General features: G+C 43.0%; 1 protein-coding gene across 1 annotated transcript in view; it reads right to left on the bottom strand.

Moving 5' to 3' along the window:
- The window catches only part of LOC311127310 (C-Jun-amino-terminal kinase-interacting protein 1-like), a gene marked incomplete at its 3' end in the record, with an annotated part of 122,959 nt that overhangs the window by 80,810 nt on the left and 21,740 nt on the right, over positions 1-20,409 (bottom strand). The window contains exon 2 of the mRNA XM_084159120.1: positions 3,045-3,156. Coding sequence (XP_084015246.1) covers positions 3,045-3,156 — 112 coding nt within the window. The remainder of the gene's footprint in view (positions 1-3,044; positions 3,157-20,409) is intronic.

Raw genomic sequence — 20,409 nt, 5'->3', positions numbered from 1 at the left:
CTCTTGGAATTCTCTCGTTTGAACGATTTTTATTTTTTAAATAAGTTGTTCAAACGAGATACTAAGTCATTCAAACAAGATACTAAGTCATTTGACGACTTATTATCTAATTTGAACAACTTAACCCATTACAGTCTAAGCCCTGTCTAAGCTGGGGAGGGGTTCTACTAAGCTATAAATAGTTGTTGTAAGAAGGTCATATCAAGTATCATTTTGCTATTTGATTTAGAATTTTAAGACCCCTTGAAGTGTAAAAAAATATGAAAACATTGTTTGCTTTTTTTAAATGTATTTGGCCTAACTGGTATTAGCACATACAAATGCATTGAATAACAGATTCACTACATACAGTGCATTAGGTAAGTATTCAGACCCCTTGACTTTTTCAACATTTTGCAGAAGGGTCTGAATACTTATGTAAAGGTATTTCTGTTTTATATTTTTAATAAAATGTGCAAAAATGTCAATAAAACTGTTTTCGCTTAGTCATTATGTGGTATTGTGTGTATATTAATATAAAATACAATAATAATAATCCATTTCAGAATAAGGCTGTAAAGTAACAAAATTTGGAAAAATTCAAGGGGTCTGAATACTGTCCGAATGTATTGTAGAACAACAGATAGTCCCCACAAGAAATCTAAAAGGATGTTTGTTCTGAAGTGTCTGTCCTATATTAGAGATATAAGAAAGATCAGAAAACTTTTTTTGTATTTAACCCCTTATTTTTGGCACTAAACAGTCTCCATATATACAGTTGAAGTCGGAAGTTTACATACACCTTTGCGAAATACATTTAAACTCAGTTTTTCACAATTCCTGACAAAAATTCCCTGTCTTAGGTCAGTTAGGATCACCACTTTATTTTAAGAATGTGAAATGTCAGAATAATAGCTGAGAGAATGATTTCTTTCAACTTTAATTTATTTAATCACATTCCCACTTTGTCAGAAGTTTACATACTCTCAATTAGTATTTGGTAGCATTGCCTTTAAATTGTTTAACTTGGGTTAAAAGTTTTGGGTAGCCTTCCACAAGCTTCCCACAATAAGTTGGGGGACAGAGCTGGTGTAACAGAGTCAGGTTTGTAGGCCTCCTTGCTCGCACACGGTTTTTCAGTTCTGCCCACACATTTTCTATAGGATTGAGGTCAGGGCTTTGTGATGGCCACTCCAATACCTTGACTTTGCTGTCCTTAAGATATTTTTCCACAACTTTGGAAGTATGCTTGGGGTCATTGTCCGTTTGGAAGACCCATATGCGACCAAGCTTTAACTTCCTGAATGATGTCTTGAGATGTTGCTTCAATATATCCACATAATTTTCCTTCCTCATGATGCCATCTATTTTGTGAAGTGCACCAGTCCCTCCTGCAGTAAAGCACCCCGACAGCATGATGCTGCCAACCCCGTGCTTCACGGTTGGGATGGTGTTCTTCGGCTTGCAAGCCTACCCCTTTTTCCTCCGAACATAACGATGGTCATTATGGCCAAACAGTTCTATTTTTGTTTCATCAGACCAGAGGACATTTCTCAAAAAATTACGATCTTTGTCCCCATTTGCAGTTGCAAACCGTAGTCTGGCTTTTTTATGGCGGTTTTGGAGCAGTGGCTTCTTCCTTGCTGAGCGGCCTTTCAGGTTATGTCGATATAGGACTCATTTTACTGTGGATATAGATACTTTTGTACCCATTTCCTCCAGCATCTTCACAAGGTCCTTTGCTGTTCTGGGATTGATTTGCACTTTTTGCACCAAAGTATGTTCATCTCTAGGAGACAGAACGCATCTCCTTCCTGAGCGGTATGATGGCAGTGTGGTCCCATGGTGTTTATACTTGCGTTCTATTGTTTGTACAGATGAACGTGGTACCTACCTTCAGGTGTTTGGAAATTGCTCACAAGGATGAACCAGATTTGTGGAGGTCTACAATTTCTTTTCTGAGGTCTTGGCTGATTTCTTTTGATTTTCCCATGATGTCAAGCAAAGAGGCACTGAGTTTGAAGGTAGGCCTTGACATACATCCACAGGTACACCTTCAATTGACTCAAATTATATCAATTAGCCAATCAAAGGCACAGTCAATTTAGTGTATGTAAACTTCTGGCCCACTGGAATTAAAATGCAAATGTTAATGTTAGAAAGTAGAATATAAACTAGATATAGGCTACTGTGGGTGTGGTAGGCTAAATAATTACAACCAAATTGGCCTAATTAAAAGAGCATGCCCAGAGCTTGTGGCTGAGCATTTCCAGAGCGCAATTGGAACGGGAGAGAAGGCTGACCATTTTTTCAATCTGCTCGAATTACATTCTGCTCCTCGTGTCACACTTACCCAATTACATGCTCTGACATTCAAAAGCAACCCTGCTTTAGGCTATCAAAGAACTGTTAATGAATAATCATATCAATGGATGGAATCAGTGAATGAATGGCTGCAGCAACCATTACACGGTCTGACAAGCTGCATAACAAATGAGGCCTAATTAGACAAAATAACAATTAAGTCATTCAAACGAGATACTAAGTCATTCAAAAGAGATACTAAGTCGTTCGAACAAGATACTAAGTCGTTCAAACGAAATACCAAGTCGTTCAAACAAGATAGTTCCAATAGTCTTACTTTTTTTTGTTTGACTTGGGCTTCAGGGCTTGCGTAGCTTTCTTTACATTTCATGATTTATTAACATTTTTCTAAATGATATTTTTCACGTTCTAAGTGATAGAAAAGTGGTATGAAAATAAAAACATACTAAATATGTCAACGTTTAAGACTGTAATGCAACAAAGTGTGAAAATTGTTCAGTGGTTCACATACTTTTTCTCGGCACTGTACATGTATCACTGTTCTGATGATCTTAGAAATAGGTGGAAATACTTGCTAATACTTGCCCCATACCTAACAATGAGCATCTGCTATTTTAAAGTGGTGTTTTAACTTAATCTCCAGACCATTGTGTGTGTGTGTGTGTGTGTGTGTGTGTGTGTGTGTGTGTGTGTGTGTGTGTGTGTCATAAAGTAACTGCAGGTTTGAAGTTCTCCCTTACCTTAATCTCCAGGCCATTGCAGTTCAGACTCATCCCACACTCATCTGTGATCTCAGTGATCTCAGACAGGTCCTCATCCTCAAACTCATTCAGGCTGATGTCATGGGTCAACCTAGGGGGGGGGTTGGGGTGGAGAGGGAGGCGGGAGATAGGGAAAGAAGGAGAGTGGAGGGAGATTGGGAAGGGGGTGGGATAGAGTGAGAAGACACAGGGAGAGGAAATGTTAAACTGTCTGACCCTCCAAAGCACAATATATTTTCCCCTCTAAGTCTGTACTATCTGTCTAATCAATCTAACTGACAGCATCTTCATTGACAGCAACTGTCGCTAACCACCACGATGAACAATGTTGTTTCAAAACAATTGCCATCTATGATGTCTACGACAAAAAACTGAGTTAATTTAAGATTAAAATTAATAAAATAAAGTGCACTAAAGGTACTAGTATAACTCAAGAAATGCAGAGCGTTTTGGAATATTTTTCAAATATTAACACTACAACTGCCGCAAAGGTAATTTTGACCATCTTAAAAACTATATTACTGTTGGCAAAGAAACCAGGTGGTTCTCACTCTGTGACTTTTCCTAAATATGGGACATTGTTAGAAACTAAATAAACACACACTTTTACCCAGTTCATTTTGGGCATTATAATGCAACATTGTGAATGGCGCATGTATACAGTCTGCAACATGTTCATATTACATTTTTAATACAGTAAAGAACATAGAATATGACATCATACAATGCGAGAATGTTTGGCTTGGATGTGCTGGATAATAACAAGGAATGTATCCAGTAAACTTGTGTTTTTGCCCATTCTTATAGCTAAACATACTGTAACTGAGGACACTTGTGAAACATTTAGGTAACCGGTCTGGTGCCAAATGGCTATTGCATAAAGCGCAGATTGAGCCCACCACAAAAACTTTTGCCTACTCATGCATCATGCATAGGGCCCTGCGTTTTGCTCAAGTTCTTTTCTACCCGGCATTTTGATCATCCCACCTCAAGAGGGCGATATAGCACCTTCTCACACCATGTGTGAACTAATTGTCACCTGTGCATACCATAATCATCTAAAGTAATTATCCAATTAGTCCAAAATCAATTCCAAATCAATTCACCAAATTATTAGGCCCTCAAGGACATTATCAACACAAATATTTCACTACTTATTCATTGTGTGTTTTAGTTTTGCACAGTATAGCAAAACTTCTGTACTTTTTTGATACTAGAACATAAAAAACAGTTTGGTACTAGAATTATTTTTACTTTTGGTATTTCTGTCAAATGTGTCTCACGGATCAACTGTCTACACAGCCGATGTCCCCCTTATAGAGCAAAAGCACCGTGCCTGCTCCACTTAGTCTGGGCTGCATCATGTTAGCTTCCCACTCATGCTGCACAGAAGAAGTTAACACACCTGAATAATGCGACACGGCATGTAGAAATGTTGAAACTGTTAACGACTGTTCGCAAAACAATGTCCATACAGGCTAGAACACTTTACAATGCAAGAAGATACCGGTAGCTCCCAGCTTTGTAGAGTAACTTTTCTTGCTAGCTTACAGCTGGAGCTATCATCAATTCACTACCCTGGTACTATGTTTCTGATAATATGCAAACCATAACGCAAAATATGCTGATTTCAAAGCTGATTGTCACTAAAACTTAATTCATTCACTTAAATCAGTCTCCATCTCACGTCTCTCCCAAAGATTATCTATTACCTCAGTGAAGTGACTCAGGGCACACACCCTCTTGCCTCGTGAATTACATCATTACTGGTTAACACTAGAACCACCATAGGCCAATGGCTACTGACGTTTGATTTTGTAAATTTAATTGCTTATTTGTCAGAATTGTTTAATCACAAACAGAAAAAATGTAGAGCCTTTTGACCTGTCCCCCCCCCCCCCCCGCCCCCACCTATTCCTAACATAACCCGCTAAGACAATGTGCAGTAGGACAATGGTACCCAGCCTGGCGCTAATATGTCTCTCTCTCTCCTCACTGAATGAATGACAAATGGATGAATGGACGATAATTGTGCACCTTCACAATTTAATTTAAATTAGGCCTAACTGAATGGTAAGGAGGGTGAAGAGGTTGATTTAATTTAGAAAGACAAGTGTAATGATGAGTTTGTGTTATGCCTATTTACAGTTGAAGTCAGAAGTTTACATACACCTTAGCCAAATACATTTAAACTCAGTTTTTCACAATTCCTGACATTTACTCCTAGTAAAAATTCCCTGTTTTAGGTCAGTTAGGATCACCACTTTATTTTAAGAATGTGAAATGTCAGAATAATAGTAGAGAGAATGATTTCTTTCAACTTTTATTTCTTTCATCACATTCCCAGTGGGTCAGAAGTTTACATACACTCAATTAGTATTTGGTAGCATTGCCTTTAAATTGTTTTTTATTTGTAGTAAATTTGCAATAATTTCTAAAATCGTGTTTTTGGTTTGTCATTATGGGGTATTGTGTGTAGATTGATGAGAGGGAAAAAACAATTTAAACCATTTTAGAGTAAGGCTGTAACGTAACAAAATGTGGAAAAAGTCAAGGGGTCTGAATACTTTACGAATGCACTGTAGAACCATGACCCCACTTGGCCTGTTCTACCACTGGCCAGCTGCTGTTGGACCCTATTGCAACTCCCCACTAGTCAAGCTCCCGTTTATTTCAGGCCCTTCCTGAGTTGTTTGATCTGACTGCTGACTCTGCCAATTTTTCCCAAACCCGGTCCTGGGGACCACAAGGGGTGGACTTTTTGGGGATATACCCTAGCACGACTACACAGCTGATTCAGATAATCAACTCATAATCAAGCTTTGATTATTTAAATTAGCTGTGTAATGAAGTAAAAAAAAGGAAAACCTGCACACCTTGTGTTGTGGAAACACTGACCTACAAAATATGGTGGTTCAGCATATAACTTTCAGGGATGTTTTTCTTATTGTGTGAAGGGTGGGCACAGTCAGACAGGAGGATTCCCCACTTTCAAGACCAACCGGTACAAACACTCTTAACCCCAATCTCCAACTCAGGAAAGGCCTGAAAGAAACGGGAGATTGATTAGTGGCGAGTTGCAGTAGGGTCCAAAAGCAGCTGATAATTTGTACAATTTATAGACTACCTAAGCCATCTGATCTGTTTTTATCTGATCGGTCCTCAGTAATGACTTCTGTCTGTGCCATGTCTCCCAATGTACTGCTTGTAGATGATCTGAATATCCACATTGATGCTACCGCAAAATGTACTTTTGCTGCTGTCTTTATGTTATCACTCGATGATCTTGATATCATTCAAAATGTTACAGGACATATTTCCATTTAGTCTGCTCCACTGGTATTCTTCCTTGCAATATACAGTGGGGAAAAAAAGTATTTAGTCAGCCACCAATTGTGCAAGTTCTCCCACTTATAAAGATGAGAGAGGCCTGTTATTTTCATCATAGGTACACGTCAACTATGACAGACAAAATTAGAAAAAAAAATCCAGAAAATCACATTGTAGGATTTTTTATGAATTTATTGGCATATAATGGTGGAAAATAAGTATTTGGTCAATAACAAAAGTTTCTCAATACTTTGTTATATACCCTTTGTTGGCAATGACACAGGTCAAACGTTTTCTGTAAGTCTTCACAAGGTTTTCACACACTGTTGCTGGTATTTTGGCCCATTCCTCCATGCAGATCTCCTCTAGAGCAGTGATGTTTTGGGGCTGTCACTGGGCAACACGGACTTTCAACTCCCTCCAAAGATTTTCTATGGGGTTGAGATCTGGAGACTGGCTAGGCCACTCCAGGACCTTGAAATGCTTCTTACGAAGCCACTCCTTCGTTACCTGGGCGGTGTGTTTGGGATCATTGTCATGCTGAAAGACCCAGCCACGTTTCATCTTCAATGCCCTTGCTGATGGAAGGAGGATTTCACTCAAAATCTCACGATACATGGCCCCATTCATTCTTTCCTTTACACGGATCAGTCGTCCTGGTCCCTTTGCAGAAAAACAGCCCCAAAGCATGATGTTTCCAACCCCATGCTTCACAGTAGGTATGGTGTTCTTTGGATGCAACTCAGCATTCTTTGTCCTCCAAACATGACGAGTTGAGTTTTTACCAAAAAGTTATATTTTGGTTTCATCTGACCGTATGACATTCTCCCAATCCTCTTCTGGATCATCCAAATGCACTTCAGACGGGCCTGGACATGTACTGGCTTAAGCAGGGGGACACGTCTCGCACTGCAGGATTTGAGTCCCTGGCGGCGTAGTGTGTTACTGATGGTAGGCTTTGTTACTTTGGTCCCAGTTCTCTGCAGGTCATTCACTAGGTCCCCCCGTGTGGTTCTGGGATTTTTGCTCACCGTTCTTGTGATCATTTTGACTCCACGGGGTGAGTTCTTGCGTGGAGCCCCAGATCGAGGGAGATTATCAGTGGTCTTGTATGTCTTCCATTTCCTAATAATTGCTCCCACAGTTGATTTCTTCAAACCAAGCTGCTTACCTATTGCAGATTCAGTCTTCCCAGCCTAGTGCAGGTCTACAATTTTGTTTTTGGTGTCCTTTGACAGCTCTTTGGTCTTGGCCATTGTGGAGTTTGGAGTGTGACTGTTTGAGGTTGTGGACAGGTGTCTTTTATACTGATAACAAGTTCAAACAGGTGCCATTAATTCAGGCAACGAGTGGAGGACAGAGGAGCCTCTTAAAGAAGAAGTTACAGGTCTGTGAGAGCCAGAAATCTTGCTTGTTTTTAGGTGACCAAATACTTATTTTCCACCATAATTTGCAAATAAATTCATAAAAAATCCTACAATGGGATTTTCTGGATTTATTTTTCTCAATTTGTCTGTCATAGTTGACGTGTACCTATGATGAAAATTACAGGCCTCTCTCATCTTTTTAAGTGGGAGAACTTGCACAATTGGTGGCTGACTAAATACTTTTTTTCCCCACTGTAACTGATGTTGAGCTCCCCATCTCTGATCACAAAGCACCCCTTTCCAAGCAAAATGTCCTACTCACCATTGTCTTTAGCCATTCTAAAAACATAAACCCCATTGATCCAGGGAGCCTTATTAATACATACCCCAGTCCTGATTCCCAGTCCCCTTCTGACCACATCACTCACTACAATGACTTCCTTTCCTCCTCCCTGAATACCCTCGCTCCCCTCAAAACCCACTCAGTCTCCTTCACTCACACTGCTCCATAGTACACTCCGGAGCTACGCCAGTTAAAAGCCAGTGGACGGTGTCCTGAGCGTTTGTACAAGTGGACTGGTCCAGTAGTTCCCTCTCAAGCATACACAGATCACCTGTTAAAATATAAGAATGCCATCTCAGCTTCAAAAACATCCTACTACTCTGACATCATAAACTCTGGTATAAACAACCAAAAAGTCCTCTTCTCCACAGTGAAATGCCTACTTCAGCCTCCTGACAACTTCCCTGCAAACCCTTCCCCCAAACAGTGCGATAAGATCCTGAACAACTTCCGTCCGATCTCAAACCTTCCCTTCCTCTCCAAAATACTAGAGCAGGTTGTGGCCACAACTACAATACCATCTCAACTTCATAACCTTCACAAACCATTCCAGTCTGGTTTCCACTCCAACCACAACACTGAAACAGCCCTGGTCAAAAATCAGTAACAACCCCCTCCATGCAGCTGACTCAGGGCTGCTATCCATCCTCATCGACCTTCCATACCATCTCCGATCCACTCCTCATGAAACGTCTAGCTGGTATTGGTGTCACGGGTGTTGCACTCTCCTGGTTTTCCTCCTAACTCACTGACCGCCAACAGTTTGTGCAACTGAAAAATCATAGATCAGGGTGTCCCCCCAGGGGTCAGTGTTGGGTCCACTACTCATCATCTACAGTGGCTTGCGAAAGTATTCACCCACCATTGCATTTCTCATATTTTGTTGCATTACAACCTGGAATTAAATTTTTTTGGGGGGTTGTATCATTTTATTTACACAACATGCCTAGCACTTTGAAGACGCAAAATATTTTTTGTGAAACAAACAAGAAATAAGACAATAAAACAGAAAACTTGAGAATGCATAACTATTCACCCAAGTCTCTTGGGGTATGTCTCTATAAGCTTGGCACATCTAGCCACTGGGATTTTTGCCCATTCTTCAAGGCAAAACTGCTCCAGCTACTTCAAGTTGGATGGGTTCCGCTGATGTACAGCAATCTTTAAGTCATACCACAGATTCTCAATTGGATTGAAGTCTGGGCCATTCCAAGACATTTAAAATGTTTCCCCTTAAACCACTCAAGTGTTGCTTTAGCAATATGCTTAGGGTCATTGTCCTGCTGGAAGGTGAACCTCCGTTCCAGTCTCAAATCTCTGAAGACAAACAGGTTTCCCTCAAGAATTTCCCTGTATTTAGCGCCATCCATCATTCCATCAATTCTGACCAGTTTCCCAGTCCCTGCCGATGAAAAACATCCCCACAGCATGATGCTGCCACCACCATGCTTCACTGTGGGGATGGTGTTCTCGGGGTGATGAGGTGTTGGGTTTGCGCCAGACATAGCGTTTTCTTTGATGGACAAAAAGCAAAATTTTAGTCTCATCTGACCAGAGTACCTTCTTCCATTAGTTTGGGGAGTCTCCCACATGCCTTTCGGCAAACACCAAACGTGTTTGCTTATTTTTATCTTGAAGCAATGTCTTTTTTCTGGCCACTCTTCCGTAAAGCCCAGCTCTGTGGAGTGTACGGCTTAAAGTGGTCCTATGGACAGATACTCCAATCTCCACTGTGGAGCTTTGCAGCTCCTTCAGGGTTATCTTTGGTCTCTGTTGCCTCTCTGGTTAATGCCCTCCTTGCCTGGTCCGTGAGTTTTGGTGGGCGGCCCTCTCTTGGCAGGTTTGTTGTGGTGCCATATTCTTTCCATTTTTTAAATAATGGATTTAAGGGTGCTCCCTGGGATGTTCAAATTTTCGGATATTTCATTAGAACCCAACCCTGATCTGTACTCCACAACTTTGTCCCTGACCTGTTTGGGGAGCTCCTTGGTCTTCATGGTGCTGCTTACTTGGTGGTGCCCCTTGCTTAGTGGTGTTGCAGACTATGGGGCCTTTCAGAACAGGTGTATATATACACTGAGGTCATGTGACAGATCATGTGACTCTTAGTTAAATAAAGTCCACCTGTTTGCAATCTAAGTATGTGACTTCTGAAGGTAATTGGTTGCGCCAGATCTTATTTAGGGGCTTCATAGTAAAGGGGATGAATACATATGCACGCACCACTTTTCCGTTATTTATTTTTTAGAATTTTTTGAAACAATATTTTTTTTTTCATTTCACTTCACCAATTTCGACTATTTTGTGTATGTCCATTACTTGAAATCCAAACAAAAATCCATTTAAATTACAGGTTGTAATGCAACAAAATAGGAAAAACACCAAGGGGCATGAATACTTCTGCAAGGCACTGTATCTATTGTAAAACTTTTTTTACATGCACAGAAATGAACCACATCCATGTTCTCCTTTTGGTAGGTATTTTCATTATTAAACATGCAATGAACTACACGGAGGGAAAAGTACACTGTGTATTCAGCACCACAGACAGAACTCTTGTTAACGGGTATGCACAAAAACACAAGAAAGAGAGAGATTTCAACATTACATTTAAACTACTCAATCAGTGTGAGGAGTGAAGTCTCTGATGGGCATTGACTAGAGCAGTGAAGTCAGGTATAGTTTCTGATGTTGCTATGCGCAGGATTTCTAAGAGGTGAGAGTCAGTAAGAGATGATCTGTGCCTTGACTTGTTATATTTCATCACTGAAAACTTCTGTTCACATACATAGGTTGACCCAAACAGTACAAACATCTTCTGAGCATGACTCCTAATCTTTGGAAAGTTTTGTTCATCGAGAGATGCATAGAACCTTGTGTTATGATACAAGATGCATTAATGTATGTAAAACTCATAAGATGTATGTAAGGGAGAGAGGACAAAGACATGCCATGTGATATTGGTGTCACGGGTTACTAACAGAAGGTCAGTGTGCCAAGATAGATTGGGGGCCACTGTTGCTAATCTTAGGAGGGGTGCGTGATGGAATGGCCTGGCTGGGGTGCCAAGTAGGTGGATGATATGGTGGTGGATGAGTGACACTCAATAATGGTTGGCAACTGTTGGATAGAATTAGCTTGCAAACAAGTATATAAACTGAGAGATTTTGTATGGAAGTCATTCAGATGGTCAGGAGGCTATGTCCGTACCTCCGGTCATTGAATACAACATTGTAACCATTAAATAATGACTGAATCAAATCTCCATCTGTGTAACATACTCTCTTGCATCCTGAACGTCTAAATACCAGAAACTCATCATAACAGATTGGCGTCTAAACGAACAGGATGCAGTTTACAGCCGAACTAACAGGTAAGCAGACTTTCATTTTTTTGATTGTGTTAAACTCTGCTTATCTGTGGTAAGGCTGAGCTGTAAAGAACGTTTAACATTTTATATTTTAAAAAGAGGGAAGATGAGTTGTATTGAGTTATTTAATGAGATGTAAGGAGAATTATCAAATTACACAATAACATGGTGCTATGATTCTAAGAAGGGTTTGGTCAGAGTAATGACTAAAAACAACAGAAGGAGAATGGGTTTAACAAGATTGGGCGTAGGGTCTTTTAATGTGTACGACATTATAAAATAGGTCAGAGGTTCGAGTCCTCAACATGACGAGATTATAGAGTGTACAACTTTATAAAATACAATAGACATTGTTCATAGGTTCATGTCCTGTGACAAAGGAATAGACATTGTTCATAGGTTCAAGTCCTCTAACGAAGGAATACACACTGTTCTTAGGTTCAAGTCCTGTGACAAAAGAATATAGATTTGAAGAGGTTCAAGGCCTCAACCAGGTTATAAAAGCCCTATGAGAAAATCAGTATTTTGGTGAAGGTTCAAGTCCTTGGTAGAAGGTTATAAAATCCCTATAAAAAGGTATTTTGTTGAAGGTTCAAGTCCTTGGTTGAAGGTTAATGTACTAGGTTTAAGGTTAGAGTCCTTTCTAAAAGCCCTATAAGGTCAAATATTGATTAAGGGAGTAACAAGGTTTAATCCTCTGAGAGGTGGAGTACTGTGGTGAAAAGAGAATTAGTCCTTTGTGTATTACAAAATGGCCAGGAGAGGGAGCAGATGCAATGTAACATATTGAATCATAGCACCAATGACAAAAGTGGCAAACTAAATGTAAATAAAGATCAAGGTGGGGAGTTGATTCAAGTATTTGATTACTAATATTGCACTAATAGAAGTAATGGATGGCCAGCTTATTAGACCGATATCTGGAAAAACAGTCACCATTAAGAGTAAATCAGAGCTTCATTTACCTCAAAGAGAGAGAAAGGAAATGATGAAATTATTACAGGCAAATCTACATTTAGAACAAGTCTCTTGTAAAAGTAGTGAAAAATCAGACAATGTGCAAATGGATGTTAATTAAATTAGGGTTTTTCTATCTGGAACCATAACTTAGTGATAGGTCAGCATGGACAGATGATGACTATCCTCAAGATGGTAGTTTTGAAAGGGATAAATAACAAGTAGCGCAAAAGTATATAATTGATAGAGCCATAAGCAACCCGAAAGGGGATTCAGATTATATGAAAGAGGTGTATAAAGCATGGCATTTAATGAGTGCACAATGGCCGGTAAATATAATTAGGAAGGAGGAAAAGTTTGGCAATGGAGCAACATAATCTACTTTATGAAAAGAGTCAGTCCACATGGGCTAAAACTCAGGTAAACTATAGTTTTCCTATAGCTAAAACAGATAACTTTGGAGGTCAGATGGTGGCGCGAGGAATGCAGGGTGTTACAAATGTTTGGTAGAGCTTTCGAAACAGCAGAAAGAAGGGTTAGAGGTCATACAGGACAAATAAACATGGACAAATTTGATATACTAGGGTGTGTGGAAAAGGAATATAAAATTATATTTACAATAATCAAACAAAACCAAAATGCAGATTTAAACAATAGATTAGCAAATACAATCATGGCAAGGGAATGATAATAATCGAGGGAGATAGAGAGAGGGAAATTGGACTCCTGCCCAAACTACACCCTAATTCCCAAAATAAACCTAGAGAGGAGAAGCCGGGTGATCTATTCAACAAGATTGAAGGTGTCCTTTAAGTGATCAGAAGGTCCAGTCTATCGGAATTAGTGGAAATCTGCAAATTAATCGTATATATCTCCCATTACAAATTGATTAGGATGAAATTAATTTCCATCATTCATTTATAGTAAACGCTACAACTACTATTGCGTTAATGGGAAGAGACCTTTTAAGTAAAAAGAGGTATATGGAGAACAGGCTATTTTATGAACTAAGAGCAGAAAGTAATTTTAATTTGAAAGAGTGCAAAATCAATTATATGAATGTGTATGATATGTTGATATAAGTTTGGATAATAAGCTTTGATAGAACATTATATTGTGGTTCCGTACATCAATGCCCATCATATGATATCAAGGAGTGGTATGGAGAACGTGGGTCATTTTAGAGTGTAGGGGAGAAGTACAGTGGGGGGAAAAGTATTTAGTCAGCCACCAATTGTGAAAGTTCTTCCACTTAAAAAGATGAGAGAGGCCTGTAATTTTCATCATAGGTACACGTCAACTATGACAGACAAATTGAGAGAAAAAAAATCCAGAAAATCACATTGTAGGATTTTTTATGAATTTATTTGCAAATTATGGTGGAAAATAAGTATTTGGTCACCTACAAACAAGCAAGATTTCTGGCTCTCACAGACCTGTAACTTCTTCTTTAAGAGGCTCCTCTGTCCTCCACTCCTCGTTACCTGTATTAATGGCACCTGTTTGAACTTGTTATCAGTATAAAAGACACCTGTCCACAACCTCAAACAGTCACACTCCAAACTCCACTATGGCCAAGACCAAAGAGCTGTCAAAGGACACCAGAAACAAAATTGTAGACCTGCACCAGGCTGGGAAGACTGAATCTGCAATAGGTAAGCAGCTTGGTTTGAAGAAATCAACTGTGGGAGCAATTATTAGGAAATGGAAGACATACAAGACCACTGATAATCTCCCTCGATCTGGGGCTCCACGCAAGATCTCACCCCGTGGGGTCAAAATGATCACAAGAACGGTGAGCAAAAATCCCAGAACCACACGGGGGGACCTAGTGAATGACCTGCAGAGAGCTGGGACCAAAGTAACAAAGCCTACCATCAGTAACACACTACGCCGCCAGGGACTCAAATCCTTCAGTGCGAGACGTGTCCCCCTGCTTAAGCCAGTACATGTCCAGGCCCGTCTGAAGTTTGCTATAGTGCATTTGGATGATCCAGAAGAGGATTGGGAGAATGTCATATGGTCAGATGAAACCAAAATATAACTTTTTGGTAAAAACTCAACTCGTCGTGTTTGGAGGACAAAGAATGCTGAGTTTCATCCAAAGAACACCATACCTACTGTGAAGCATGGGGGTGGAAACCTCATGCTTTGGGGCTGTTTTTCTGCAAAGGGACCAGGACGACTGATCCGTGTAAAGGAAAGAATGAATGGGGCCATGTATCGTGAGATTGAGTGAAAACCTTCTTCCATCAGCAAGGGCATTGAAGATGAAACGTGGCTGGGTCTTTCAGCATGACAATGATCCCAAACACACCGCCCGGGCAACGAAGGAGTGGCTTTGTAAGAAGCATTTCAAGGTCCTGGAGTGGCCTAGCCAGTCTCCAGATCTCAACCCCATAGAAAATCTTTGGAGGGAGTTGAAAGTCTGTGTTGCCCAGCGACAGCCCCAAAACATCACTGCTCTAGAGGAGATTTGCATGGAGGAATTGGCCAAAATATCAGTAACAGTGTGTGAAAACCTTGTGAAGACTTACAGAAAACGTTTGACCTGTGTCATTGCCAACAAAGGGTATATAACAAAGTATTGAGAAACTTTTGTTATTGACCAAATACTTATTTTCCACCATAATTTGCAAATAATTTAATAAAAGATCCTACAATGTGATTTTCTGGAAAAAAATATATCATTTTGTCCGTCATAGTTCACGTGTACCCATGATGAAAATTACAGGCCTCTCTCATCTTTTTAAGTGGGAGAACTTCACAATTGGTGGCTGACTAAATACTTTTTCCCCCCACTGTATGTAAGGGAGAGAAGACAAGGACAAGCCATGTGGTATTGGTGTCACGGGTTAGGGACAGAAGGTCATTTTGCCAAGATAGATTGGGGGCCACTGTTGCTAATTTTAGGAGCGGTGCGTGATGGAATGGCCTGGCTGGGGAGCCACACGATACCAAGTAGGTGGATGATATGGTGGTGGATGAGTGACACTCAATAATGGTTGGCAACTGTTGGATAGAATTAGCTTGCAAACAAGTATATAAACTGAGAGATTTTGTATGGAAGTCATTCAGATGGCAGGAGTGTCACACCCTGGCTCTGGGGACTCTTAAATGTTGAGCCAGGGTGTGGAGTTTCTATGTCATGTTTTCTATGTTGTGTTTTCTAGATCGTGTAGATCTATGTTGGCCAGGGTGGTTCCCAATCAGAGGCAGCTGTAGCTTGTTGTCTCTGATTGGGGACCATACTTAGGCAGCCTGTTTGGCACTAGTCGGTGTGGGATCTTGTTCCGTTAAGGTTTGTGTTGTGTAACCTAGGACTTCACATTTCGTTTGTTTGTTGTTTTGTCGTGAGTTAAGTACTTAATAAAATGTACGCTTATCACGTTGCGCCTTGGTCCGTATCTTCCATAAACGATCGTGACAGAAGATCCCACCAAAAGAGGACCAAGCAGCGTGTCCAGGAACAGACAGCGTGGACCTGGGAGGAGATCCTGGACGGGAAGGGATCCTGGACTTGGGAGGAGATTCAGGCCGGAATTGATCGCCGTCCTTGGGAGGAGACTGTGGAGGCGCGCTATAGAGAGGAGCAGCGGCAACTCAGAGGGTACCGGCCGAGGAGGAAGCCCGAGAGACAGCCCCAATAAAACAATTTTGGGGGGGCTAAAAGGGTGGTTGGCGGAGCCTAGGGTTAGAGCAGAGCCAACTCCCCGTATTCAGGCTAGGAAGCGTGTGACTGGACAGGCTCCGTGTTATGCGGAGCCACGTACTGTGCCGCGAGTGTTCCGGCACAGTCCTGTACGTCCTGTGCTAGCACCACGCACGTGTCGTGCAAAGATGGGCATTCAGCCAGGACGGGGTGTGCCGACTCAACGCTCGTGGTCTCCAGTACGCCTCCTCGGTCCCGTATATCCTGCGCCAATGCCACGTGCTGTAGCGCCAGTACGAGTGCACAGCCCCGTACGTCCTGTGCTGATGCCTCACACGTATTGTGTGGAAGTAGGCATTCAGCCAGGACGGGTTGTGTCAGCTCTTCGCTCCAGACCTCCAGTCCGCCTCCACAGTCCAGCCCGGCCCGTTCCGGCTCCCCGCACCAAGCCAGTGGTGCGTGTTCCCAGTCCAGCCCGGCCTGTTCCTTTTCCACGCACCAAGCCAGTGGTGCGTGTTCCCAGTCCAGCCCGGCCTGTTCCTGTCCCTCGCACCAAGCCAGTAGTGCGCGTTGCCAGCCCGGTCCGGCCTGTTCCTGTCCCTCACGCCAAGCCAGTGGTGTGAGTCGCCAGCCCGGTCCGGCCCGTTCCTACTCCCCGCACCAGCCCAGTGGTGTGCGTCGCCAGCCCGGTCCGGCCTGTTCCTGTCCCTCGCACCAAGCCAGTGGTACGCGTTACCAGCCCGGTCCGGCCTGTTCCTGTCCCTCGCGCCAAGCCAGTGGGGCACGTCGCCAACCCGGTCCGGCCCGTTCCTGCACCAAGCCAGTGGTGCGCGTCGCCAGCCCGGTCCGGCCCGTTCCTACTCCCCGCACCAGCGGTGTGCGTCGCCAGCCCGGTCCGGCCTGTTCCTGTCCCTCGCACCAAGCCAGTGGTGCGCGTTGCCAGCCCGGTCCGGCCTGTTCCTGTCCCTCGCGCCAAGCCAGTGGTGCACGTCGCCAGCCCGGTCCGGCCCGTTCCTGCTCCCCGCACCAAGCCAGTGGTGCGCGTCGCCAGCCCGTTCCTGCTCCCCGCTCCAAGCCAGTGGTGCGCGTCGTCAGCCCGGTCCGGCCCGTTCCTGCTCCCAGCACCAAGCCAGTGGTGCGCGTCGTCAGCCCGGTCCGGCCCGTTCCTGCTCCCAGCACCAAGCCAGTGGTGCGCGTCATCAGCCCGGTCCGGCCCGCTCCTGCTCCCCGCACCAAGCCAGTGGTGCGCGTCGTCAGCCCGGTCCGGCCCGCTCCTGCTCCCCGCACCAAGCCAGTGGTGCGCGTCGTCAGCCCGGTCCGGCCCGCTCCTTCACCAAGCCAGTGGTGCCTGTTCCACCGGTGCCTGGTCCGGCACCGGTCAGCTGCTCCACTCCGGAGCCAGAGCAATCCGCTCCACCGGGGTCGGGTCCATCTCCTGTCAGCGGATCCACTCCGGCGCCAGAGTAATCCGCTCCACCGGTGCCCAGTCCAGCTCCGGCCAGCGGCTCCAGTCCGGAGCCTATACAGATCGATCCACCTTCCTCGGTTCCAGCTCCAGTCAGCGGTGCCAGACCAGACCAGGGGCGCAACGGGGAGGTGGCGAGAAAGTGGTGGTCACGCCCGGAGCTGGATTCACCTCCGAGGCGGAATGCCCACCCGGCCCCTACCCTGTTGTTTTTGTGTGGCGCGGTCGCAGTCCGCGCCTTTGGGGGGGGTACTGTCACGCCCTGGCTCTGGGGACTTTTAAATGTTGATCCAGGGTATGGAGTTTCTATGTCATGTTTTCTATGTTTTGTTTTCTAGATCGTGTAGATCTATGTTGGCCAGGGTGGTTCCCAATCAGAGGCAGCTGTAGCTCGTTGTCTCTGATTGGGGACCATACGGGTCAGGGGGAGTAATTTTCCCTTGAAGGCTTTGACAAGGTTGTACATCTGATGTGCAAAAAGGCCCTTCCCTTCTAGTTTGGAATTCATTTCATTCTTGAGGGCCATGATGTCCACGATGAAGGCAAAATCAGCCAACCATATTTTCCTTTCATTTACAAAAACTTAATGTCCCACACCCTTTAAAGCGCCTTCACGAAACTCAGTCCAAACTTTGCCACACACTTATTAACCTCCTCCAATAAATCTTTCCATGTGGTTGTGCTCTTCCTTGACTGTACTGAACTGTAATTTAACTTATGCCTCATAATAATATCAACTGCGCTGTGTCACGTGCATCACTGCTCTCATCCAGGGCCAAGGAGAAATATGTGAAATCCTTTACCTTGCCTTTCAACTGTTGTTCCATATTCTCTGCGATGTCCTCAACACGCCGTGTCACTGTTCATCTTGACAGGGAAACATTTTCAAACAGCTCTTTCTTGTTGGGGCAAAGTATTGCTGCAGAGTCAATTAAACATTCTTTAATGAATTCGCCCTCAGCGAATGGCTTGATATGTTTAGCAATTTTGTGGGACTGTACATAGCTAGCTCTCGCAATTCCATTGTTTGCTGAATGCAGTTTTGTGAAAAGTCCTTGCTGCTTTTGCAACTGAGAAAGCAACTCTTTCGATGCAGTTGCCCTCTGCTAAGAAGACATATTCCAATATTTCTCTGCATGCTTCATCTGGAAGTGTCGGGACAAGTTGTATTCTTTCAAGACAGCGATGCTCTCTTTGCACACTAAGCACACAGCTTTCCCTGATACCTCAATAAATTAATATTTCGATGTCCACTCTTGCTGGCACACCCTACATTCATTGTCTGCTTTCCTTTTCTTTGAAAAACTAATTTTCTAGCTAGCTACTATTTGTAACTGTGACGTGTGTGTCAGCCTATCAGTCACTGTCTGTCCTCGTGCAGTTGTTATTTATACGTGCCTTAAAAATAAAATGTCCCACAAGCGGTGGGAGTTAATTCATTACACAAAGGCGAGTATTCATTGTGCTTTTAATTTGAATAACAATACTTTTTTTTAAAAACTTTACTATCGCAAATTCTTTATGTGATCGGAGCATGATTCCGCGGGCCGTATTGAATCAGGTCGCGGGCCGCATATGGCCCCCGGGCCAGCCTTTGCCCAGGCTACACCATGGTGCTATCGTACAGAGTGCTGTTGAGGCTACTGTAGACCTTCATTGCAAAACAGTGCGTTTTTATCAATTATTTGGTGACGTGAATATATTTAGTATAGATTTATCTAAGAAGCATAGCTTTTGTAATGTTTCACTATAAAAAATAATAATAATCAAATTCACTGAGGATGGTCCTCCCCTTACTCCTCTGAGGAGCCTCCACTGATGTACATATAACTAGGAATAAAGTGACAGATAATAAACAGTAGCAGCAGCATATGTGATGAGTCAAAAAGGTTAGTGCAAAATGGGTCAATGCAGATAGTTAAACAGTTAACCAAATAGCTCCCTGGACTAACTATTTAGCAGTCTTATGGCTTGGGGGTAGAAGCTGTTCAGGAGCCTTTTGGTTCTGCTCCGGTACCGCTTGCTGTGCAGTAGCAGAGAGAACAGTTTGACTTGGGTGGCTGGAGTCTTTGACAATATTGAGGGCCTTCCTCTGACACCGCCTGGTATAGAGGTCCTAGATGGCAGGGAACTCAGCCCCAGTTATGTACTGAGCCGTACGCACTACCCTCTGCCGAGCAGTTGCCATACCAAGTGGTGATGCAGCCAGTCAAAATGCTCTCAATGGTGCAGCTGTATAATTCAGGATCTGAGGGGCCATGCTTCATCTTTTCAGCCTCCTGAGGGGGAAGAGGCATTCTCGTGCCCTCTTCACAACTGTGTTGGTGTATTTAGACCATGATGGCATGTTATGAAGCTTATAAACAAGAGGCAAAGAGGACCACATCCTGGAACCCAAGCCAGTAGCACACTTGTTAACTCCTTCCCTGTGTGTGTGTGTGTGTGTGTGTGTGTGTGTGTGTGTGTGTGTGTGTGTGTGTGTGAGAGAATGGATGACAGGGTGTGTGAATGTGTGTGAATCAGTGAATGAATTGTTTCTGCACTTCAATGTGCCATCATTAGGCAGTTTTACAGATTCATAAACTTGGTCAAGTTGTCAGGTTTACCTTTAATTTCCTACTTCAAAACATTTTCTTTATAACAATTATCAGATTATCTTGAACCATCATCATAGCATGGCCTGTGCATTGTTACACAATTAAACCCTCACATTATTATTGTCAAGTTAATCATTTTTACTGATAAAAGTCTTTACAGTATGAGTAGAATAACTTTGCCTGTAAAAAAGGCTGTCCTGCTCACCTAACTTCCCCTCACAGTCCCTTCAGTTTCCCTTAAGTCCCGATAGTTTGCCTGCTAA

The sequence above is a fragment of the Coregonus lavaretus genome (assembly GCF_964263955.1).
Source record: "Coregonus lavaretus genome assembly, chromosome: 4".
In the NCBI taxonomy this organism is placed as follows: Eukaryota; Metazoa; Chordata; class Actinopteri; order Salmoniformes; family Salmonidae; genus Coregonus; species Coregonus lavaretus.
This window is presented reverse-complemented; position numbering and strand designations above follow the sequence as displayed.